General features: G+C 42.9%; 1 protein-coding gene across 2 annotated transcripts in view; it reads right to left on the bottom strand.

Annotated features, from left to right (window-relative positions):
- Positions 1-9052: 9052 nt before the first annotated feature.
- The window catches only part of mmd2a (monocyte to macrophage differentiation-associated 2a), a 106375-nt gene continuing 89008 nt past the window's right edge, over positions 9053-26419 (bottom strand). For both annotated transcript variants that reach the window (XM_068055801.1, XM_068055802.1), the window contains exons 5-7: positions 20269-20370; positions 10916-10985; positions 9053-9401 (exon numbers count right to left, since the gene is read on the bottom strand). In XM_068055801.1, coding sequence (XP_067911902.1) covers positions 9198-9401; positions 10916-10985; positions 20269-20370 — 376 coding nt within the window. In that variant the 3' untranslated portion in view covers positions 9053-9197. The remainder of the gene's footprint in view (positions 9402-10915; positions 10986-20268; positions 20371-26419) is intronic.

The raw sequence follows: 26419 nt of genomic DNA, 5'->3' as shown, positions 1-26419 counted from the left end.
TTTTTTTTTACCCTTCACATTTTCCAATATAAAAATATTCCACGTTGGTTTTGAGCTGAGACCACTGATGTGAATATAGACTTGTGCTGCTGATTCAGCTTACTCCAGTCCCACACCAATGCAGTTGACTCCGAACTGCTCTCAGTTGTATCAAACTACTAGAAAGAGAAGAGACCAGACAGGCCATTTAGCTGTGATCTAGACATTGAAGCAGGACACGAAAAAGGCACACCCAGCCCAGCCCACCCTGCAATGTCCTCCTCACTAACATCTAGGGATGGTGCCCAAGGCAGGATTAGTGATTCACAGACTAGTCAAGCAATAGCTTTGTATTATTATTATCAAGTCTAGTAATTGTTTTGCTGAGCCATTCATTTGTTTTCTGTCGAAAGGGCAAGGTTGCCGGGTGCCAGTAAACAAATTCATCAAACGATCCTGATGACATTTTGAGTCACAATTCGTTTACTGATCGACATGTGGAGTCGTTTCTACGCCAGGTCTCTCTCTTTCTGTGTCCTGAGGGTAGACGTTTTACACTACAGCCCAAAATCAGAATTACCCCATGGTCTGTACACCAATCTATTCGCACTCGTCCAAACTAGGAAAGAATATTCTTCACATAAAACTGAACACTTTTTGCTCTCTTCAAACACCAACACGACAGCCGAAAATAGTGAGGTATTGAAGTTTAATCTCCATACATTATTAGAAATAACTATTACAAGAACCATAAATTATCTCAACTATAAAATACACAAGTCACCAAATCACAGACACGTAGTTACAGAAAACATTCACCTCTTATATTTTAGTCGGATCTAAAGTCAGTATCAAAGTTTCATATGATATTCAAATCATGCAAAGTTAAAATTCAACAATACCCTCTTGTAGACAGTACAAAACAGTAAACAGCACAGACTGCAGATCAGTCGAAGTTAAGAGGCAGCATGGTTAGAAGTTCCTGAAGTGTTACACATAGACTGTTTCTTTTATTTTGTTCTGAACTTCACTGGGCTTGACGTTAATGATGTATTATGGGAATCTCCTTCCTTGGTCTTATCAGTAACCAAGTGGACCAAGATTCCTATGAAGCATTCCGTGAGCTGAGCACGCTCAATTCAGTACAAGGTAACTACAGGCAATTCTATACTGCATTCTGTTTTGCCATAGTTCCACGTGCTATTTGGTAACACAGGACTGCGTTAGCACTTACAAACATTATTTATGTCCCATCGACACGTAATGACATTATTTTAAGGAAAGCGTATTCCAATTTTTTTTGACATACATAATTTATGCATATTTTTGCCTGAGGCTCATCAGGCCTCGATAAAAAAAAAGGATGCTTTTTTTAAAAGCACGGCAATATTTTAACACAATCAGCAAAGTAAGACTGAAAATAATTAGAGATAATTCTTCCAAAATGGGGCAGAATCCCAGAAACTTTGAAGTCGAGCAGATAACGGAAATGCTGATTCTGTCGAGCGATCGGATAACAAAGGGAGCCTTTTGCTCTCAGAGCTCCATATCAACTTAATCTAACAGCCCGATCCCAAACTAGCCAAGCAAATTGTTCGCTGTGGTTTAAAGGTTTGAACATCAGGAGGCACAAGATCATATTAAGAAAGTTAAAAGAGCAAGAAGCATGCTGGTAGGAATTTGTACACCCAAAGGGGAATAGACTGTGGAATGTTTTATTAGGTAAGGTCACTGAAGTGGACTGTATAAGGTTGCAACTAAACCCTCTGAAGAGAAGGGGTTGAGAGATTATGATATCAAGGTGGGATTGATCTGTCAAAAAAAGGAAGAGGCATTTTGGGCCAAATAGACTTTTCCCATTGTTAAAATTTCTAAAGTGTCACATGCTTCTAATAGATTCCAGTGTAAATTACTACATCAGCTAAATGGACCCACACAATAATTTTGTATTGCCTCTCAGTTCAGTTGCTCATTGAACATTTTCAGGGATGGGACTGGGTTTTGGTAACTAGGTCAAAGATTTACTAATCTCCACATTACTGGCTCAGAAGACGATTTCACTCACTTGGTAAATCAGGTAGACAACTCTAACTTAACTGGCCAGAATTAACATGGGGGAATTGAGTGAAATGTCTGAAATATCTACATTTTTAAAGAAGGTAATATTCTTGACTGATACTCGAGAGACTTTGTATACACAGGAAAATTAATTTTGTTTCCCTGTGAACCGGAATTCTAAAAATTCTTACTTTTTAAGTAAGTGAACTGAAATGGATTTTAATGGAATTAATTCGCCAGAGGTTTAATTTCCCCTGCGAGTACACCGTTCATGTGTGTTACTTCAACAGAGTCATTAACCTGTTTATTTAAATGGGCTAATGAGTGCATTAAAATAGTATGCAAAAGAATTTCACATGAAAATATTAACCAGTGTAATTCGAAAGGGAATTAAAGCCCGGGTGTTTTTACAACCGCTGATCGGTCAATACTGTGTAACCAATACTTTGGGTAATATCAGCCCTCGATTCCAAATCAAAATGCTCGCCATCAATGAAGCTGTGATGGGGATGGGGAAGGGCTCATTAAAAGCCAAAGACTGGTAATGGATTGTGATTAAACAACTCAAACCTTCGAGACATCAGAAGTTTGGTCCAATAGCACCAGACATAAATGAAGTAGGAAGTAACTGGAGAAGCTGGGGTTGTTCTCCTTAGGGCACAGAGGTTATTGGAGATTTTGTAGAGGTGTTCATAATTATGAAGCAAGACGTGGCTTCCATTTGCAGGAGGGAAATTAACCAGAAAAGGCAGATTTAAGGTAATTGGCAAAAGAACCAGAGGGAAGTTGAGGAGAATTTGTTTGACACAGTGAGTTGTTATGATCTGGAATACACTGCCTGAAAGGGTGGTATAAGCAGATTTTATAAGTCTAAAGGAAATTGGATATATACTTGAAAAGGAACATTTGCAGGGATAGGGGATAAAACCGGGGAATGGGACTAACTGGGTAGCTCTTTCAAAGAGTCGGCACAGGCACATTGGGCCAAATGGCCTCCTGCTGTTCTCTATGTTTCTATGAATTACAGGTATTTACCGATTGGACCCCTGTAAACAAGTCACCAACCTCCTGTTTATATGGTCCCCTCAGACACAAGACAATATCTGTTTCAGCTGTGGCTCAGTTGATAGCACTGGTACCTCTGCGATCGAAGGTTGTTGGTTTAGGTCCTACTCCAGAGAATTAAACACAAGATCTAGGCTAATCCTCCAGTGCAGTACTGAGGGGATGTTGCACTGTTGGAGGTGCTGTCTTTTCAGATGTGATGTTAAACCGAGGCCCTGTCTGTTCTCTCAGGTGGATGTGAAAGATCCCATGATGCTATTTTGAAGTAAATCAGGGGATTCTCCCTGGTGTCCTGGTCAATATTTATCCCTCAACCAACCTCACTGAAAAAAACACATTATCTGGTCATTATCACATTGGTGTTGTGGGATCTTGCCGTGTGTAAATTGGCTGCTGTGTTTCCTGCATTACAACAGTGCCTACACTTCAAAAGTACTTCATTGGCTGTAAAGTGCTTTGGGACATCCTGAGGTTGTTATATACATTCAAGTTCTTTCTTTCATCCTGGATCCAGCCAAAAAGGAGTGTGCAGATGAATACTTTCGGGATTTTCTCTGAATGTTACAGACTGCCAACTGTAAACTGGAGTACACTGGAAATTGGCAGTGCTCTTGTGTGCAAGGAATAGTATAAATGGGTCATCAGTGCAGAACGACAGGCTGGCCCCACTATTATAGAACCGTTTGTGAAATATGAACAATATTTCTCACTAATATTTCAGAACCTCTGACCTAAATTCCCTGCACATGTTTTACATCTATATAATTCCGCATTGATTTTTGATAACTGCGAACAGAAGGGTTCAGCATTTTGATGTGGGGCTTTGTCACGCCTGAATCTGTTTACTGAGTGTCAGTTTACAAGTTACCAGTCTGCCTATTTGACTGCGGAATGCTCAATGCTACAAAGGAAAACCCCTTAGAGACAGGGACTAAAGATATGGAAAATTTTGTAGATTAGTAGTGGTGTATTCTCCTCCATATATGTCTTTAAAAACCACCCCTTCTTGTCTTTGCTCAAGATTTGTTTGAGAAAAGGCCATGAGTCATTGTGTATCCTTTAATTTTACACCTGCTCAGCAGTGGTCACACTCCCAACACTCAGGTGATACAACTTCCTCTGTTTTCCAGCAGAGGGAGCCCCTACATTGATTGCACCTTCTAAGGCAGAAGATGAGAGGCTTTGCAGTCATCCCAGTACCATAGAAACATAGAAAATAGGAGCAGGAATAGGTCATTCGGCCCTTCGAGTCTGCTCCGCCATTCATTATGATCATGGCTGATCATCCAACTCAGTAACCTGTTCCCGCTTTCGCCCCATATCCTTTGATCCCTTTAAACCCAAGAGCTATATCTAACTCCTTCTTGAAAACATACAATGTTTTGGCCTCAACTGCTTTCTGTGGTAGCGAATTCCACAGGCTCACCACTCTCTGGGTGAAGAAATTTCTCCTCATCTCAGTCCTGGATGGTTTACCCCGTATCCTTAGACTATGACCCCTTGTTCCAGAGTCCCCCACCATCAGGAACATCCTTCCTGCATCTACCCTGTCAAGTCCTGTTAGAATTTTATAAGTTTCTATGAGATCCCCCCTCACTCTTCTGAACTCCAGCGAATATAATCTTAACCGACTCAATCTCTCCTCATACGTCAGTCCCGCCATCCCAGGAATCAGTCTGGTAAACCTTCGCTGCACTCCCTCTATAGCAAGAACATCCTTCCTCAGATAAGGAGACCAAAACTCCACACAATACCAGCAGGAGATATTCTGAAAAATTCAGGCTGTGTTCAACGATAACTTGCTTGCATTTATATTGCTGGGGAGGGGGTAGCTTGGTGGTAATGTCACTAAATTAGTAATCCAGAATCCAGCCCAATGCTCTGGGGACATGGGTTCAAATCCCACCATGCCAGATGGTGAAATTTAAATTCAATTAATAAATCTGGAATTAAAAAAGCTAGTCTAATGGCAACCATTGTTGATTTTTGTAAAAACCCATCTGGTTCACTAACGTCCTTTAAGGAAGGAAATCTGCCATCTTTACATGGTCTGGCTTACATGTGACTCCAGACCTACGGCAATATGATTGACTCTTAAAATTGCCTCTGAAATGGCCTAGCAAGCCACTCATTTCAAGGGCAATTAGGGATGGGCAATAAATGCTGGCCTTGCCAGCGACGTCCACATCCCAAAACTGAATAAGAAAGAATATACAGCACCTTTAACATTTATAAATGTCCAAAGGCACTTCACAGAGGCATAATCAAAAATAAAATGGAAGCCATGCTAATGAAGGAAATCTTATGAGGCGACTGACCGAAAGGCTGGAGATGGTTACAGAGATAAGGAGGGGTGGGGGAGGGCAAAGCCACGGAGGGAGTTAACCACAAGGATGAGAATTTTAAATTTGCGGATTTGAGAGATGGGAGCCAATGTCAATGAGGATGGGGTAATGGTGCAGCAGAGTTTTGGATGAGCTGAAGCTGATAGGTTTTGGAGAGTGGGACGTTGGCCACGAGAACACTGGAGCAGTCAAGCCTTGAGGACACAAAGACATGGTTGAGGGTTTCAGCAGCAGATGGCTGAGATAGAGATAAAGGTGGAAGACGTTAGAGGTGGAAATTTGTGGTCTTGTGTTGGAGAGGGTATGGGGTAGATCAATAAATGGCACTAATTAAAATATTCTCTATTAAAGAGGCAACAGTTCTAGAGAGATACAGCACTGAAACAGGCCCTTCAAGTCTGTGCAACAACCACCCATTTATACTAATCCTACATTCCCTATCACAACCCCACCATTCTCCTACCACCTACCTACACTAGGGGCAATTTACAATGACCAATTTACCTATCAACCTGTAAGTTTTTGGCTGTGGGAGCAGAAACCCACACAGTCACAGGGAAAACTTGCAAACTCCACACAGGCAGTACCCAGAATCGAACCTAGGTTGCTGGAGCTAGGAGGCTGCAGTGCTAACCACTGCGCCACTGTGCCACCCATAATTTCTTAACTTAAGTTGCAAGCTGCCCTTTAAAAAACACATTGAACCATTTTAATAGAATACCAGAGTATTTGTGACTTTGTGAGTGGCTTACGCACTTGTCGGACAAATGCTAGCAGTGAGCACGTTCAAGGTATTTCATCTATAACCCTGTAGACCTGATTCCCTAACCTACCCTCAATCCCAGAGGGGCCCTGTATGGCATCAAAATCTTATAGGGTGACTCCTTACCTATTTATGATGAAGCCTAAGATTTACCCCAAAAACTCCCTGTAAAGAGCTTTGGTTCACAGACAGAGGGCTGAATTTTCCCTATGAGAAACAAGTCTATTTCCAGGTCCCAAACCTGCCCCTGGACGGAAACAGTCACTCGTTGGAATTTTGACTGAGGCGTCCCCTTGTTGGCATGGAGACAGGTTCCCTGACCAATTAAGGGCAGCGGGCAGGTACTCAAAGCTGGAGGGCCAATCAGACGCGTTCTACCTTCAAAGGAGCAGTTGACGGCAATAAGTGGTGAGTAACTGAGAGGACGTTTCAACAGGAGGGTGCCCTCTCAGCCACTTTAAAAAAAATTTAATTTGGAAAAAGAAAGATTAGCCAGGCCACCACTGTTGGTAGTTTGGGGGGGGGGCGGGGAAATTGCCCTGCAGGGGGGCCTTTGACTGCACCCATACCCAGGCAGGCAGGGAGGGTCTGTAGTAATAACAGAAAATACTGCAGACACTCATAGATCTGGCAGCATTTATGGAGGGAGAAACAGAACGAACATTACAGGTCTGTGATCTTTCCTCGGAGGCCTGCTGATGCTGGGTGCCCGCTTCCAGGCAGTTAAACTGACCCCACTGTGTCGGGAAACCTGGAGGCTGACTGGAAAACCCCAGTCGGCCTCCAATACCTCCCCTTAACAAGGTTCTTAACGAGCCTAATTAGCTGCCCGCCTCATGGGGGTGGATAGCCCTGCCGGTCCCTATCCCGCCTCAGCCAATATGGTCAACACTGGGAATGGGTCCGGAAATTTTCAGGCTCCGTCTACCTCTATTCTCGACCTCAGTGGAGCTCAAAAATCCTGCGTGAGAGATGCATTAGGATGGCCCCTAAAGCTTTTAATGTCAGTGTGGAAAATACAACCAGTTGCCTTACAACCAAGGTGTAACAATCACACACAGGAGAGGACTGCCCACTTTTACATTACAAGGAGGTGTTTTAAATGTTTTTAGGAAATAATTGCAAGTAATTCTACACATTTGAATGAGCAAGGGTTTGGGACTGGACATTGCTGCTTCAAAGAGCATTTCCTGTCTGCAAGTTTCTCGAATTCACCATGTGGAACTTTATCTCTGGTTATTTTTACTGCACTGCTCTGTAGATATTTTCAGATTTGCGATTTTTTAAATAAGATAGAACACAAAATTTTCTATATAAAATTTATAGGAAAGTACCACCTTCTGTATATGAAAGAAAGCTAGCAGGGCTCCCCCTAGTGGAGTAGTGGGTAAAGGCACTACCTGACACTGCTGAACAGACTGGCTGCTCCATGGTTCAATTCCTGATCTGTGCTGAGTTAGCTGGAGTCAGGGTGTACGAGTGGGACTACTGGCTTCAGTGCCCCTGGAATAATAGCAGGGAATAAAACCCACCATGCCTGTTTGCTATCCACTGACTCCTGCAGTTGTGGACACGGGGAGCTTCAATTGTGATGCCTTCCATAGTCAAATAACCTGCTGAAATTCCTGTCTTTCTATGGAGAGTTGTCACATGGGTGATGTATTGCAGAGTTTCTGAACTCAGTGGAACATTACCCCAGAAAAACTTGGCATTCTCTAGAGGAGAGAAAATATGAAATAGAAAGTAGGCATAAAAAAGACCTTGTGCTAGTCGTCTCTTAAAGGGCTCAGGGACCATTGAAAACCTGGGCTAAAACTTTGTTATGGCCTATTCTCTGCCGTACCGGAACTAGGAGGCCTAAGGCTGGCCTGAAATTGGACCTCGGACCTCATTTTAATAATAGGGATGAGCTGCCTCTGGAGCTTTAACGTAAGTCCTGGAAAATGGGGATGAGGGGAGAAGGAGGGAAATGAATAGGAGGGCGGGAGATTGTAGATGGGCAGCTGGTTAGGCCGCAGCAATCCCGCCAAAACTTGAGTGAAACAGGCCCAAGACCTGCGCTGACTAATTTTTCTGAGGGTTCGTTAAACAGGCGTTAGGCCTTTCAATATCATGTGCAAGGGGCCTTGGGCCTTCTTAAGGTGACTGCTCGGGATGCCTGAAAATCGTCCGAGGCCAATATGGAATCAGACGTATTTTAGGTACCCTTGAGGCACAGGGCATAGCACTAGCCTGGAAAACGGGCGTAACGAGGTCCAATTTCTACTCTGTCTTTGCCCAATCCTAGAGCTGTTCTGGAGCAAAAAACTCGTATAATTGCACACATCAATAATTACAGGCAAGTATCCCCAACTCTGACAATTACATGAAATAGTTAAGACAACATAACAGGTTGTCAACTGTGCCAATTTCTGGCAAATCCAGCCTGTTACCTGGTTCAACAGGTTACTAAAGAATGTTCTAAAAAACATTATCTTGCACTTTTCACAGAAAAATCATCCATTAAGGTGTAACTGTGTCTGGCAAATATACACAGCAAATAAGAATTCAAGTTTTTTTGGGAGATTTCTAACTATAAAATTCTGTGGTTAGTGGAATATTATTCAAACTGGTGCAGCTCTGCAAGCTAGTCCAGTCAACAGTTTGAAGGAATGTCTCTGTGTTTGAGTGTGTGTGTGTGGGTCTGTGAGAGTGTGTGTGTGGGTCTGTGAGTGTGTGTGTGTGTGGGTCTGTGAGAGTGTGTGTGTGGGTCTGTGAGTGTGTGTGTGAGTGGGGGTCTGTGAGAGTGTGTGTGGGGGTCTGTGTTTAATACTGGCCTTTGAATTGACAATTCAGTGCTGAGAGAGATCTATAAAAGATCCTGGAATGGCTAGCTTTGATCTTCACACCTCTATATTGTGGCCCAGAGATCCTTGCAATGTTCTCAAGTATTTTTGTTGCCTTTTTTTGATCGCTTTGTGCACTGTTCCTCAAAGATTTCAATCTGATCACTTGGAAGTCCTCATTTCCAGCAGGACCGGGCGGTACAGATACTTCCAGATGGCATAGTAGTGGACGCCTGCTCCAATGGCTACAAAGAGATGCCATATTGCATGCGCGAATGGAATCCGGCCATCGCTCTTGAAGAACAACATTCCCAAGCAGTAGAAGAAACCACCCACCAGCAATTCAAACAGTCCATCAGTGTTAGGCTGAGTCAAGAGAGCAAGAAAAACACATTTATTTCAATAAAGCGCTTTGCTAAGCAACACTTTGTCATTGCTGTAATTAAATGGTATGCATCTTAATAAAGTCTTGAATAATTTAATCAAATTGCTAGACTTGTCATTAGCATATTTTCACCTTGCCATTGATATAGCACTTGGCCAGGCCATGCCCTCCAAAAAGCAACAAGAGAAAGAATTGGATTTATATGGCGTCTTCCCAGAGTTTTCACAAAGTGCTTTACAGCCAATGAAGTACTGTTGAATTATAGTCACTGTTGTAACATAGGGAAATGCGGCAGCCAATTTGCACACAGCAAGGTCCCAGAACTAGCATTGTGATAATGACCAGATCATCTGTTTTAGGTTAGAGAGTGCTACCAACTGAGTCACGGCTGACATGAGAAAAAAAACTAAGAAAAGCAATTAAGAGGTAATCCATTATGATGGGTTCCATTTGAGCCTTCCTGCAGCAGCTTAACACAACTGCTATGTCTCTTTTGATTAGGGAACAGACATGGCCCAGTTGGGAGCACTCTTACCTCTGAGACAGAAGGTGGGTTTAAGTCCCATTCCAGAGACTTGAGCACATAATCTAGGCTGACACTCCTGGTGCAGTAATGAGGGAGTGCTGTGCTGTCGGAAGAGCTATTTTTTCGATGAGAAGTTAAACTAAGTCCCCGTCTGCCTCTCAGGTGGACACAAAAGATCCCATGATACTATTTGAAGAAGAGCATGCAGGTCTCCCTGGTGTCTTGCCCAATATTTATCCCTCAACCAACCTCACTACAACAGATGATCTGGTCTTATCGCTACTTGCAGGAACTTGCTAAATGCAAATCGGCTACTGCACTTCCTACCTTACAACTGTGACTAAACTTCAAAAGCACTTCATTGGCTGCAAAGCACTTTGGGATGTCATGAAACAGGCTATATAAATGCAAGTCTTTCTTTGTGATTCACAGACTGATGGCCCCTTATTCTCCAGTCAAGACATTTCATAAGGGTGATTTTTTTTTTTGTCAATGAACCCCAAGAATTCTGCTTATCATACTGTTTTTCAAAGTTAAACTACTTTTTCCCCTGTACTTTTCTGGTTGTATTTATCAAACTCAAGATAAACAGCAGCGAGGTCTCATGGTTCTGGTGGTATCTTCGTTCCAGAGAAACACTCACTATTTTCTTGAGAGTATGTCCCAACATCACTAAAAATCCCTTAACTGGTTATTTAGCACAGTGCTGTTTGTGGAAGCTTCACTGTGTGCAGAACTGGCTGCCACATTTTCCTACATTATACCAGTAACTACACTTCAAACGTAATTCATTGGCTGTAATTCTTTGGGATGTCTCGAGGTCATGAAAGACGCTTTAGAAATGCACGCACTTTCTGACTTTATTGGTATAGAATTTCACAGACATTACTGTAAGAAAGACGTGTATTTATAACACACACGGCATGCACATGTATTAGAAATGTATGTAGAAGAAAAACAACCTCTTACCATTGATAGAATGACAAGTGCAGGAAAGATGCCCATTACCATGTAGCAGATTAGCTCCACAATTTTATACCTAAAAGAGGAAAGGGTCAGAGGGGTATGGGGAGTGACAGAAAAAGGGTATAATCTTGAGAATGAGAATGTTACTATAATCATCTCCATCACGGGTGAAATTAGATATTAATTATATCTTCGACCGAAGGGCTAACTATTAATTGTATATCAATTGTATTTAGGTGGTGGGCATTAATTGGGGTCTGACCTGTGCTCTTTATATATAGGAGCAGGCTGAAAGAAAGGTTATTGGTTGGAGCTGTATGATATTTAATGTGTGTCTCTGTAGTAAAAACTTGAACATGTATAAAGACTAGACTCTGGTGTTCTATCCTTCATTGCCTCACTATCCAGGTTGCAAGATGGTAGCAGAGTATGGTTGCCTAAAGATGAAGGTTGGAAACTAAAAAATTAAAATCCTAGTGGTCATTGTAGAAAAATGGCAGAAAGCAAGTTTAAATTGTCAGGGTATGATTACCCTCTGATGTTCTCGGAGTCTGAACCATACCACCGGTGGAAGAATGAAATTGATACGTAGACACCGGTTACTACTCTATCGAAGAGAAAACAAGGTGTGGTCTTGGCGTTACCACTTCCTCCACAAAGTAAAATCAGCAATTATGTATTTTCTGAGATGGATGTCGACAGTTGGATAGTGTTGAAGGTTTGAACTTTCTAATTGAATTCCTGAATGTAATTTACAAGAAAGATAACCTGTTAAATGCCTATAAGGCCTGGTCAGAATTTGAAATATTTTAAAAACTGAAGATCATTCCATGGAAGAATATCTCATGGATGTTAACAAATTGTACAAAAGGTTGACAGAGTTCAATTTTGGGGATCCCTGGATTGGTACTAGCTTTAGACGTGACTCTATAAGTATCATCATGTCGTGAACTGACCAAAGCAAAGAGGCAGAGTCTTTGAAATGACACATGAAGAAAATAATTCTGAGGAAGAGGATGAACAGATTATACTGGTCACAAGGAGCTTTATTACTGTGATGAATGTATTAGTCGCAGACTCCTTTAATTGTGCAGTATTAGTGCATGTTCTTCAGCAATATGTGGAACAGATTGGTTAAAATGTTATCTTGTTTCACTAAGTAGTGATGATTGAAGCAAGATTAAGGAACATAAAAATACTACTTGCTTTAGGTTTAACGATGAAAACATCTTGAGGGCTTTCGAGAGTGGTAATTCCATGTAAAATAGCCAGAGTAAGCCATTCTGTAAGTACTGATATAATTTCTAGTGAGATACCTATGCTGTTGAGTAAACCTTCCATGAAAAAGGCACAAATGAAATTTGACATGGAACATAATAAGGAACATAATATGGAAAGTCGGTGGATCTGAAGTTTATCCAATCAGGACATTATTGTATCCCCTTAACAAAACCTGATGTCTAATACTCTGAGAAATGGGTGTTCATGAGAAGAGAAAGAGAAAAAACAAATTATCTTAAAGCTACATAGATAATTTGCCTACCCTACTTGTTGACAGTTTGAAACTCCTGCTAAAGATTTGAGGTGTTTACGAGGCTCATAGAAATGATTAGTGAAATCTATAAGAATTATTGAAGGACAACCCCATGTCCTATTGTAAGCCTTCCATTGGTATGGGACTAATGAAATAGCAGCCATGGACCTAAAGATATGTAACAAAGACAGAAATGTTTTTGTCTTACATTTTTTATTGACCTGGCAATGAGATTTAGTATTTCTACACTAATACATAGTAAGGACAGTTATTATAGATAAAATTATGGAAAAATGGATCGGGACTGGACTTGGGACACCAGAAATGTTTTTGATTAATAATGGAGGTGAAGTTGCTAACAAGGTGTTCAGAGATATGTGTAAGAATATGAATATCACTGTCATGAATACAGCAGCTGAGAGTCTGTTTAGCAATGGTCCTTGTGAAAGGAATCATGCTGTGGTTGATGAAATGGTGCATAAAATTTTGGCTGATTGCCCAGAGTGTAAATTGCCAACCACCCTGGCTTGGGCAGTTCATGCAAAGAATTTCTGCAATCCCAAATTACCTTCTGTTCTTTGTGGTAATCACTCTGCTCTAGAAGGTATTACAATTAGCGCCAATTTTTTCTGAGCATTTAAATGCTTTGCATGCAGGGAGATGGGCTTTCATCATGGCTGAGGTATCAAAAAATTCAGAGGGCACTGAGGTATCGTATTAAACCATTTGGGACAGAGTTCAATTCAGGAGATTTGATATACTATAAAAAGAGAGGGTCATAGGGAATGAAAAGGCCTTGATAAGGTAAGACAGTACTTGTCAGACATGGCAATCAAACTGTTAGGTTCATTCCTCACTATTAATTGGAAGGAATCATAAAATCTCAGACTCTGAGCAAGTGATAGAAGTAAATGAGGCACCTTGTACCTCAAATGCTCATGTTTTTTTGTGATGAGGGTCTTGAGGAACGGAAAATGGCAGATCAAGGGCTAAAATAGTGATAGTGTGAGTGATCATGACGTGCAGGACAATTACCCAGAGTGGATGCCCGAGTGACATATATTCTGGAGGAGACTAATGGAGGGAGGTGACAATTGTGGGACGTGCAGGAAAAGCTCAGTCAGGAGTGTGATGGAATACTCTCCACTTGCCTGGATGGGTGCAGTTCCAACAACACTCAAGAAGCTCGACAGCATCCAGGACAAAGGAGCCCACTTGATTGGCACCCCATCCACCATTTTCAACATTCACTCCCTTCACCAGCAACGCAGAGTGGCAGCAGTGTGTACCATCTACAAGATGCACTGCAGCAACTCACTAAGGCTTCTTCGACAGCACCCTCCAAATCTGCGACCTCGACCACATAGAAGGTCAAGGGCAGCAGATGCATGGGAACACCATCACCTGCAAGTTCCCCTCCAAGCCACACATCATCCTGACTTGGAACTATATTGTTGTTCCTTCACTTCCGCTGGGTCAAAATCCTGGAACTCCCTTCCTAACAGCAATGTGGGTGTACCTACACCCCAATGACTGTAGCAGTTCAAGAAGGGCTCACCACCACCTTCTCAAGGGCAATTAGGGACAGGCAATAAATGCTCGCCTCGCCAGCGATGCCCACATCCCAGGAACACATTTTTTAAAAAAAGCTACTGGTAAGTTTAAATTTTGGTTGAATGGTCAGGTTGATGTCCAAAAAACAAGGTCCATGGACTAGCAGAATGGGGTGGAAGAGTGGAGAGTAACAAAGATCAATGCAAGTAGTGATAGTGAGTCCAGAAGTGACTCTTGCATTAGAAAACAATCACAAATTATAGTAACAGCCTCCGATAGTGCAAGAGGGAGATCTTGCAATAATTGTGCCTACACACATAAAAGTGGAAGGAGAGGCTATAGCTTCAATAGATTAGACAATAGAATAAAGACCACAGAACAGTCACGTAACAGAACTAAAAATAGATGTCCCCATGATCGTGAAGTTTTGACGGCCGCCAATAAACTTGAGGATAAGCAAGTAAAATGGGCAAAACCAAGAGGGTTAGATAGCTGAAGAGCATTTGGAGTTTACTTTGAGGTACCAGTTAAGGGTCAATCAGTTTTGTTGCATAGATAGGCTTGTACTGGTAAAAGTCCTTGTGGATGGGACATAAAAGGCTAAAGCGAGGTTAGTAGCTGGGGATTTTGAAGAGAAACAGGGTGATACAGATGTTAGAGTGGACTCTCCCATAGCTGGAAAAGTAAAAGTAATCTTAAAAATATTTTTGGTTCTTTTGGCCACATATTCATGGGAGTGTAGATCAATCGACTAAAAGCAACATTTCTGCGGGGCAATGCTTTTGAGAGAGAAGTGTTTCTGAAGCTGCCTAAAGAGCAGCAGTTGTGAAAGGAAAACTATGGAAACTAATATGCATCTACGGCCTGAGTGGTGCTTCCAGGATATGATATTTTCTGATGAGATCCATTTTGATGAAATGGTTATATTCAACTAAAAACAGAACCCCGCAATGTTTTAGGTTTCCTTTATGGTAACAATTTCAGGCACCTTCATGGTGCATGTTGTTGATTTCTTACAGGGTGGTACTGCGGAATTTGAGAAATGTGTCATTAATAAGATCAAAGAATTTAAAATTGGGGTTTTTAAATACATTGGTTTAGATATTAAGCAAAGTAGATCTGGTACAACTTTAAATGAGCAATCCTATTGAGAAAGTGTTACTCCCATCCTGGCTAATCATACTAATCATCAAAGAAAAACTATATTATATCTAAACAGATGGAGCAATTGTGAAGCTTGCCTGGCCAGTTCAACTGGTTGGGTCCTCAGACTAAGCCCAATACTTGCTTTGATGTATTGGAGTTAGTTAAATGGGTGGCTGCAAGTCATCGACTGTCAGATTGTTTTACTAAAGAGAAATTAAGGGTCCTGGAAGATGGTTATCTCACAATGTAATGCTTTGTACAGAGTATGGTAGTCTTAAAATACTTTTTTAAAAAGAGAAGGCAATCAGTTAATTGTTTATCAGTGGATTTTTAATTGTATTCAGGTGACAATATTAACGGGGACTCAGCTGTGTTTGTGTGTGTATAAGTGTAATGAGCAGACTGGAGGGGAGGGGGGTTGTTGGTTGCAGGTACATGATATGTAATGCGTGTCTCTGAGTAAAAACTTGTAAGTGTATAAAAACTAGGCTCCAGTGTTCCATTCTTCACGGCCTGTCTTTTTTTAATTCGTTCATGGTATGTGGGCGCAGCATTTATTGCCCATCCTTAATTGCCCTTGAGAAGGTGGTGATGAGCTGCCTTCTTGAACCACTACAGTCCATGTGGGGTAGGTATACCCACAGCGCTGTTAGGAAGGGAGTTCCAGGATTTTGACCCAGTGACAGTGAAGGAACGGCGATATAGTTCCAAGTTAGAATGGTGTGTGGTCTGGAGGGGAAATTGCAGCTGTGGTGTTCCCATGCAACTGCTGCCCTTGTCCTTCTAGGTGGTAGAGGTCATGGGTTTGGAAGGTGCTGTCTAAGGAGTCTTGGTGCGCAGCTGCAGTGCATCTTGTAGATGGTACACACTGCTGCCACTGTGCATCGGTGGTGAAGGGAGTGAATGTTTGTGGATGTTGTGCCAATCAAGCGGGCTTTTTTGTCCTGGGGAAGACCATCCAATTTTTACTAAATTGAAAAACACAGCCTGTACAATGTTTTCATGAGACTTCATACATTAAGCACTGTTCAGCTTTCTGAAATGGCTGAGATTTTAATAAACAGTGTAGATTTAATTTTTAACACATTTTTAGACTTAAAGTATTTTAATTACTGTTTTTTTTAAATGGCAGTAGTCCCACTTATGCCCAGCAGGATACACAGGGGAACTCCCAACATGCCACACTGCCGTGAGCTCAAAGGGCTGGATATCTGTCTGTGGGTACAAATATCTCCAAAACTGGCACTCGTCCACTCTTGCTATAACTTTTAATTTGGCATAGTAATCAACCATAAAACTGAAGGAACTGGCTGCCAGGTATTATGTCTGTTTTTGAATTCACTAATTCAACAACCGTGCTGCCCCTGAAGGATCCAACATGATGCAATTCTACTTCAGGTCAGCCATTTCTGTTCACTGCAGCATAGTTAAGAAACATTGTGTAACAACAATCCCACTTTAGATCAACTGGTAAGATCACAATGATGGTCCACAGTCATTTGAAGATCAAATTCTATGCCTATCTCTTCACATCACGCTGGCTCGTTAATCGCTGTATAAGTAGGACTTCATATCAAACAAAAGCACAACTTGCTTCTCTCTCCAGCATAGACTTGATGGGCTGAATGGCCTCCTTCTATGATATGACTCTGCCTCTACACTGGCAAAATGGCGAATGCTTGACAAATGATTATGTGAGGGGAAGTGTTGAAGCTTCAATGTCCATCTGGTGCAGTACTCATTAATTCTTCAGATGTCTTCAACACGCTTTGATGCCTAATAAGGTGATCTAGCATTGCACAGTGGCAGAAAACTGGATTTAGTGGTAACTTATAATTTATTATTAGCCACTACGTCTGGAAATCTGTGACAATTAAATCCTACTTGAAGATCAAGTCGCTTATGACACATCAGAAAAGGTCAAAAGAAGGGATCAATGCAATTTGAATGGAATTTTCCAACTGGGATCCATCTATCATTCTCACCTTTCTGGATAACTGTGTGCGGAACAGGCTCGAGGGGCTGAATGGCCTACTCCTGTTCCCATATAATATTATTCAGAGGTAAATGATGAAATTATAAAAGCAACGATTAAAAATAACGTAAAAATCAAACTCAAGGAAGTTACAGATCAAGAGCTTGAAGGAAAATGAGAGAGGAAGTTGAAATAATATTGAAAAATGGGAGTGAAGAACGATAAGGGATGACTTTAATGGCTGGGGATATTCATGTGCTACTTTTCATAAGAAAGCTGATCATGCAACTCATAGTTAAATGATGAATACAAAGGCTAAAACACGTTTTATATTCAATTCAGGCTGATTATGACTGTGGTCCATTAACTGAGAAAATGCACCATTAAAATTAATTTATCATAAGATAGAACAAAGTAAATTGCAGGAATAAATGGGAAATGGTTTTTTATAATATTTTGGGGTCTTAATAAGAAATGGATTATGATCAGTTTGTGTTGTCACTGAAAAGGAATTAGCCCCAGGAGTGTCATAATATTTATCCTACCCCACAGTTCAAGGGGAGTTCCAAGTCCAAAGCTTTATCCAATGGGGTGTGCACTTTACTGATATATTTGGCTGCAGTAGGGATGATATCCTCTATCTGGGCCTAACATCGGTGCCTAAACATGACTGGTGCTGGAACAAGTTGATGGCAAATTACATCAGCACTGCCAAAGTATCAGTTACTTCATTGGGCAGGACAATGAGAAAAGCCATTTGTACAGTACACTCATTAACTTCACACATGTCCTCAGCACAGTGCAAATGCATGATATCAACAAAGCAAACTGGCAATCCCAAACTTATTTTCTTTAAACCAACATAACAAAATAAGAGAGGTTGGACAGGGCAGTAGAGTGGATGGTGTCAGTGTCTTTTCACCTGTAGAACCTGAGCTCAGTTCAGAAGTCCCCTCTGTACCCACTGCAAGGATCCTAAACAGAAAAACTTTGTGCTTGAACTCCAGTGAGTGCTTGCACAGAGCACCACACCTTGGCATTAAATAAAGGATCCAGTCATAGAGTCATAGAGTTTTACAGCACAGAAACAGGCCCTTCGGCCCAACGAGCTCTGTGCTGACCATCAAGCACCCGTCCTAACTAATTCCATTTCCCCGCACTTGGCCCGTAGCCTTGTATGATATGGCGTTTCAAGTGCTCATCTAAATATTTCTTGAATGTCGGGAGTGTTCCTGCCTCTACCACTCCCCCAGGCAGTGTGTTCCAGATTCCAACCACCCTCTGGGTGAAAAAATTCCTCCTCAACTCCCCTCTAAACCTCCTGCCCCTTACCTTAAATCTATGCCCCCTAGTTATTGACCTCTCCGCTAAGGGAAAAGTTTCTTCCTATCTATCCTATCAATGCCCCTCATAATTTTGTATACCTCAATCAGGTCCCCCCTCAGCCTTCTCCGCTCCAAGGAAAACAACCCCAGTCTATCTAGTCAGTCTTCATAACTAAATTGCTCAAGCCCAGGCAACACCTTGGTGAATCTCCTCTGCACCCTCTCCACTGCAATCACATCCTTCCTATAATATGGCGACCAGAACTGCCAATTAATTGCCACTTAAGGGCCTGCTCCTGCCGCCGCTGGTATATTACTTGTGGCAGCCGGGCACTTGGCCAGCTGAGGAGGTTGCCAGGTAATACCAGGTGGCCTCCTTGTGGGCCCAGGATTGGGGGTGGCCTCCTGATTGGGCACTCTGTGCCCCACAGAGGGTCCCCTAGCAGCACAAGCCACCCACACTGGAGCACCTCCTCCCACACTCATGATCGACCCCCACCTGCCTCGCCAGGTCCAGCCGATTGTCCCTGGCAAGGCCCAAAACCTCACTTCCCTTTCTCAGGGCCAGCATCCCTCTTGCTCCTCACATTCAGTGCAGCCCCAACAATGGCCACTGCTCTCTGTGGCACTGCTGGGACTGAAGAGCTGCTAGCCCGCTGATTGGCCAGCAGCTCTTGGAGGCAGGACATCCTGCCTCAGAGGGGTGGAAGTTCCGCCTGAGGCCAATTAAGGGCTCGGGTCATGCAAAATTGCTGTGTGGTTTCCAGGCCCAGCGGAGGCGGGCTCCATCCCCGAGTTTTAAGCCAGTGGGTGGGGCCTCCGCCACTTCGTAAAATTACGGCCTACTTCTTCTGGTGGGGGGCAGGGGGGTGTCCAGAACAAGGGGGCATAATTTTAAAATTAGAGCTAGGCTGTTCAGGGACGATGTCAGGAAGCACATCTTGACCCACAGGGGAGTGGAAATCTGGAACTCGCTTCCCCAGAAGCTTTTGTGCCTGTGGGTCAATTGAAAATTCAAAACTGAGACTGATAGACTTTTGTTCGGGTATTAAGGAATATGGTACCAAGGAGGGAATTCAGATACAGATCCGCCGTGATCCAACTGAATGCTCACCCTGTGCCAGAGTTTAGGCTTAGATGCCTGGTTCTATTAAATACACCTGCCTCATGAAATCCTGCATGAGTTTCCACCTCCTCGATGCACTAGGCAACTCCAACAGCTAATGTTTATTGACACCCATGTATGTAACTCCTGGACAGTGTTGTCTGCATTTGTAATATATCTTGATCCATTTTTAGTCTTTTATATTCTACTAGTTTTGTCATTCCAAATAGAAGTTCACATATTTGTGAAGCATTAAAATAGGACTTGGCTGTAATATCAGAATTCTGAAATTTTAATGGAGTAATTAAAAAAAAATCTCCACCTCTTTAAGTAGTCTGCCCTCTGTTCTCCCCACCAAGTGGATCCTATACTACTTCCTGTTTGGGAAGGTGGACATGTCTGTGCTAAGTGCTGTCCTAGGCCAGACTCTAGGGGGCAAAACAGACTTGGCCTTCAGTTTGTGCCGTTGGGAGGCCCATTGCCTCTTCCCAAAAGCCTGACTGAGAGTGGAAGATAGTGGGGTATGGGGATAAGTGGGCTGGGGTGGGATCAATATCCAGCACTCCACGGTACAGTGTGTTAGTGTAACAAATCTGCTTTGTTAGTGAGTTTTAACTAAATAGATAATAACTATAATGTGGTTATAAAGCACATACCAGCTCCACCTCACCTATGCCCTTCATTTCTGTTTCACTTTCAGTCAGTCTAGGTACTCACCGTTCATGAAACAGAAACACATAGACGGTCCCTACACAAGCCATTATCCATATGATCCAGCGCATGTGAGATGCCCAGGGGCCCAGCTCCCGCAGATTCAGCCTATGGAAGGGAACAGCAGCATATTAACTTGGTTCAGTTCAACAAAGGCGGGCTGGGGTTGGGGGGGGGGGAGGCGGGCGGAGAGTGGGGAGCAAAACCAGGGTCTTGTGAATAGATCGGATGCTTATTTCAGAGGCTGCTGTTTCATAGATGTTATTCTGCTGGCTCTGGGCTGGTTAGAGGCGTGGGAGTTGTTCTTAGGATGCCATGAGCCATGAGGGTAAAGTTCAAGTGATCCTGAACTCCTAACAACATAAGAAATAGGAGCAGGAGTAGGCCATTCCGCCCCTTAAACCTGCCCCGCCATTCAATAAGATCATGGCTGATCTGCCCAGACCTCAACTCCTCTTTCATACCAGCTCCTCATAGCCCTCAACTCCCTGATATTTCAAAAATCTGTCCAACTCCTCTTTAAATACTTTCAGTGATCGAGCCTCCACAGCTCTCGGATAGAGAATTCCAGACATTCATTACCCTCTGAGAGAAGAAATTCCTTCGCATCTCAGTTTTAAATGAGTGTCCCCTTATTCTGTAACTATGTCCCCTAGTTCGAGATTCCCCCACTAGTGGAAACATCTTCTCAACACCTACCCTGTCAAGCTCCGTCAGAATCTTGTGCGTTTCAATAAAGATCACCCCTCATTCGTCTAAACTCTAATGAATAAAGGCCTAACCTGTTTAGCCATTCTTGATAAGTCAACCCCTTCCTGAGTTGGATTGCTGTCTTAAATTCTACGACTGCTTGTGGCATTTGGTCTGATATATGCACCATCTTTAGAAATTACTATTTATCAGAGTGCTTGTAGGTAGGAGGTATGAGGCGCGTTACCACCACCAACCTTTGATCACCAGCTCTATCGATTTAAAGTTGTCAGTGTGAAAGTGAAGAGAGATATTAGGAGCAATTTTTTTTTTACGCAAAGAGTTGCCAGAGAATGGAATGCTTTGCCACAGTGGTTGAGGCAGAGATCATTGTATCTTTTAGGGGAATGGTGTGTCAATATTTGAAGCAAAGGAGGATAAAGAGCTATGGGATTGCTCCAGCAAAGAGTTGGCACGGATTTGATGAGCCGAATGACCATCTACTGTGCTTTAAACATTATGGTCCTACGGTAGTCTTTTGTTGCCTGTTGCACTTTAAAACATTGTCCATTACTCACTGTCCTTCAGCTTACACTATCCCTCATCTTGCTGCTCTTATTTACAGTGGGCAAGTACACCACATGGTGGCACTATTGAGTCATGTACGCTGAAAAAAAAGAATTTCATTTATATAGTATCTTTCATGACCTCAGGACATCCCACAGCTTTACAGCCACAGAAGTACTTTTGATGTGTAGTCACTGTTGTAGTGTAGGAAACTAGAAGATCCCAAGTTGAATCCCTGGTCCTGAGTTAGCTGATCTCAGCCTGGATGACGATGAGGAATACTGTTATCACAATCCAGAAACCCCAGCTGGAAAGCACAAACTCGGATGGGATTAGGCTCAGCTACGATGCTTTCCACTGTTGAATAACTTGCTGACGCTCGCCGTCCAGAATGGGATTAGCAGAGATAGACGTAGACCTGTACCTCCAGCTTGCATCATAAACAGTGGGAAAATCCTCACTAAAACCTCTTGGAATGGGACAATAGAGCCAAAAACCATGGAATCATTTAAGAACCACCTGGGGTGGGGAAGGGGGTGATGTTTTTAACATACCCTGCTTAGCACAGTTAAAATTGCCCCAACAAGGTACCGTGTCCTTCCCACTCCATTCCTGCCCACCGCCACCTTAACTGGGCCCTTGCTACCCCAGGCAGGATAGGTTAGGGTGAACTGCTTAGCCTTTCTCATCTGTGTCAATCTTGTGATCGCATGACAAAAAACTCATCCCTAAGCAATAAAATAAGCCAAACACGGCACAGATCAGCAAACTTAAATCCTGCTGCCTGCTATATTTAGCGTAATTTATAATTGCATTTCCTAGGAGACCAGTGTGCACATTATTGCTTTGTGAGTAACTCATTAAATCAGAGAAGATGAGAAAGAATTGCTCTTGTAAATTCAATGCGATGGTGAATTTAGCCTGAAACCCTTATATAAATCAATTTTATAAATAAAGCATTCTTTCCATTGGTGACTGACTGCTCTTGGAGCAGTGGGTGTTCATCAAATTTGCACATTTAAAAAAAAAGTCCCTTCTCAATAAATCACCGACTTCAGGCAACGTTCAAAGTGAATGAAGAAAATTGCAGAACATAAAAGCTCATGGTGTAGGGGGTAACATATTGGCATGGATAGAAGATCGACTAGCTAACAGGAAACAGAGAGTAGGCATAAATGGGTCATTTTCTGGCTGGCAAGATGTAACGAGTGGTGTGCCACAGGGATCAGTGCTGGGGCCTCAACTTTTTACAGTTTATATAAATGACTTGGATGAAGGGACCGAAGGTATGGTTGCTAAATTTGCTAATGACACAAAGATAGGTAGGAAAGTAAGTTGTGAAGAGGACATAAGGAGGCTACAAAGGGATATAGATAGGTTAAGTGAGTGGGCAAAGACCTGACAAATGGAGTATAATGTGGGAAAATGTGAAATTGTTCATTTTGGCAGGAAGAATAAAAAAGAAGCATATTATCTAAATGGTGAGAGATTGCAGAGCTCTGAGATGCAGAGGGACCTGGGTGTCCTAGTGCATGAATCGCAAATGGTTAGTATGCAGGTACAGCAAGTAATTAGGAAGGCTAATAGAATGTTGTCATTTATTGTGAGGGGAATTGAATACAAAAGTAGGGAGGTTAGGCTTCAGTTATACAGGGCATTGGTGAGACCACATCTGGAATACTGTGTACAATATTGGTCTCCTTATTTAAGGAAGGATGTAAATGAATTGGAAACAGTTCAGAGACGGTTTACTATATTAATACCTGGAATGTGTGGGTTGCCTTATGAGGAAAGGTTGGACAGGATAGGCCATTTCCGCTCGAGTTTAGAACAGTAAGAGGCGACTTGATTGAAACATATAAAATTCTGAGGGGCCTTGACAAGGTGGATGTGAAAATAATGTGGGAGAATCTAGAACTAGGGGTCACTATTTAAAAATAAAGGGTCGCCCATTTAAGACAGAGATGAGGAGAAATCTTTTCTCTCAGGGGGTTATGAGTCTTTGGAACTCTCTACCTCAAAAGGCAGTGGAAGAAGAGTCTTTAAATATTTTTAAGGCAGAGGTAGATAGATTCTTGATAAGCAAGGGGGTGAAAGGTTATCGGGGTTAGGCGGGAATGTGAAGTTGAGGTTACAATCAGATCAGCCACAATCTTGTTGAATGATGGAGCAGGCTCGAGGGGCCGAGTGGCCTACTCCTGCTCCTAATTCGTATGTTGGTATGTGTGTATAGGAAAAAAGGTTTCTTATGCATGAATTTGTCCTCACATGGTTCTTCCACTTGCTGTATTACTGTATGATATTACTGTATGAACACTTCACACAGTTGTATGAACCCGGGCAGGCCTTTTATTTCAAATGAGTTTCTTCTTTTTCTTTTCTTTTGGGCCTCCTTATCTCGAGAGACAATGGATACGCGCCTGGAGGTGGTCAGTGGTTTGTGAAGCAGCGCCTGGAGTGGCTATAAAGGCCAATTCTAGAGTGACAGGCTCTTCCACAGGTGCTGCAGAGAAATTTGTTTGTCGGGGCTGTTGCACAGTTGGCTCTCCCCTTGCGCCTCTGTCTTTTTTCCTGCCAACTACTAAGTCTCTTCGACTCGCCACATTTTAGCCCCGTCTTTATGGCTGCCCGCCAGCTCTGGCGAACGCTGGCAACTGACTCCCACGACTTGTGATCAATGTCACAGGATTTCATAAAAGCATAATACTGCGGATGCTGGAAATCTGAAACAAAAACAAGAAATGCTGGAATCACTCAGCAGGTCTGGCAGCATCTGTGGAAAGAGAAGCAGAGTTAACGTTTCGGGTCAGTGACCCTTCTTCGGAACTGAAGAAACGTTAACTCTGCTTCTCTTTCCACAGATGCTGAATGATTCCAGCATTTCTTGTTTTTGTCACAGGATTTCATGTCGCGTTTGCAGACGTCTTTAAAGCGGAGACATGGACGGCTGGTGGGTCTGATACCAGTGGCGAGCTCACTGTACAATGTGTCTTTGGGGATCCTGCCATCTTCCATGCGGCTCACATGGCCAAGCCATCTCAAACGCCGCTGACTCAGTAGTGTGTACAAGCTGGGGATGTTGGCCGCCTCGAGGACTTCTGTGTTGGAGATACGGTCCTGCCACCTGATGCCGAGCATTCTCCGGAGGCAGTGAAGATGGAAGGAATTGAGATGTCGCTCTTGGCTGACATACGTTGTCCAGGCCTCGCTGCCATAGAGCAAGGTACTGAGGACACAGGCCTGATACACTCGGACTTTTGTGTTCCGGAACACAAATGAGTTAATGCTTTACTTAAAGAGTAGCTCTTGACGTTGTACAGTAGTGTAAGATGGGTTATAGTGAATTAGCAACACATTTCACATCTCCCCATTGACTTCAATGAAAGTAATAATCAGGAGAGATGTGAAACGGGCTGTTGATTCACTATTACCCATTTTACATTATCACACAAAGTCAAGATCTATGCCACAGTATCAGACAGAAGAATCTCAGACAAGTGCATTATGCATAAAGAACATAGTGCCATTACCAGTTAATTAACCCTTAGTACCTCACTACTCCTGCTAATTTGTTCAATACCTTCTCCCCCCACACTCTGCCTGCATCTCCTTTCTCCCACTTATTTCACAGCTCTAGGCCCCTGCTCTTTCACGCAAATAATCAGGCTTCACAACTGAAACCAGATAGTGAGTGAAGGCAGTCGTTTTGTCACCTCAGCCAAGCTTGATCCACTGCTCATTTAGAGACAATGCACATACACTTTTCCAGATAGCAATCAAGAGCCAACCTAATGCCATCAAAACACAGTCCTATTTAAAACCTATTTCTCCCTATTTAGTGAGATACGCAGCATTGTTTTTTCTTGCACAAATAGTCAACGTCTGCTTGCACACTTGATGAGCGATGCAGAGAATTCGGTTAGATGTTAAGAGTGATCGTGATCTCTTTCCCTCCCTCTCTCTCTCTCACCTCTCCCATCTGTGTCCCTCTCTCTACCCCCGCCCCTCTCTCTCCCCCTGCACCCCTCCCTCTCCCACATACCCACTCCTCCCCCTCCTCCTCTCTTCCCCTATCTCCCTTCCTCTCTCTCTCACTCTCTCCCCCTCTCACTCCCCCACCCCCCCATGCAGCAGGAGCAGAATGCATTGCCACTCGGCGCTGGCCCCGCTCGCTGAGAGAAACTGGGGCCTTTGGAGAGCTGAGAAAGTGGACTGTCTGCCTAAAAGAAAGGCTTGCTCTGGCTCAAAGATGTCTTTCCTTTCCAGCTCTATCTTTGCTTTTCTGTGCACTATTCTATCCATGCTCTCCATGGCTAATTCCTCATGTGAGACACAGGCAGGGAGCAGCTGATTGACGGCTCCAGTCTTCCCAACGAGTCCTGCTCCCCCGTGCTCCGATTCGACAGAAGTCTGCACACTGGCAAACCATTCGCGCTTTTGATTGGTGGGTTGGATAGCCTAATGCCCCTATCCTTTGTAATTACTCTTGCTCCTGATAATTAGAAATTTCTTGCTCCAAGCCTTTAAGCAAGACATTTAAAATTAACACAGACCTCAAAATTTTTATCACGCACACCGATGTCAGTGTATGGACAAGTTGCCGATCCCTGTTTAAGGGTCAGTTGCTAGTGGTTGATTCCACATCAGGCCATCCCTGCTCAGAACTTGGTAGCTGCATCTTTTCCTTTGTATGTTTATTAAGTCTTGGTGCAGTGTACTTCTGAAGATTTAGTCGAAGTAGGGTTGCCAACTCTGGTTGGACATATTCCTGGAGGTGTAGACATATGTCCCTCCTGCCTCGAACTGTCCTGGACGCCTGACACATCACTTTCCTACAATAGTTGGAAAGTCAACCGACTCTTGGGATTAGAATGGATGGATCAGTTTTCGGCCATGTGCA

Source organism: Heterodontus francisci, chromosome 24 (genome assembly GCF_036365525.1).
Source record: "Heterodontus francisci isolate sHetFra1 chromosome 24, sHetFra1.hap1, whole genome shotgun sequence".
NCBI lineage: Eukaryota > Metazoa > Chordata > Chondrichthyes > Heterodontiformes > Heterodontidae > Heterodontus > Heterodontus francisci.
This window is presented reverse-complemented; position numbering and strand designations above follow the sequence as displayed.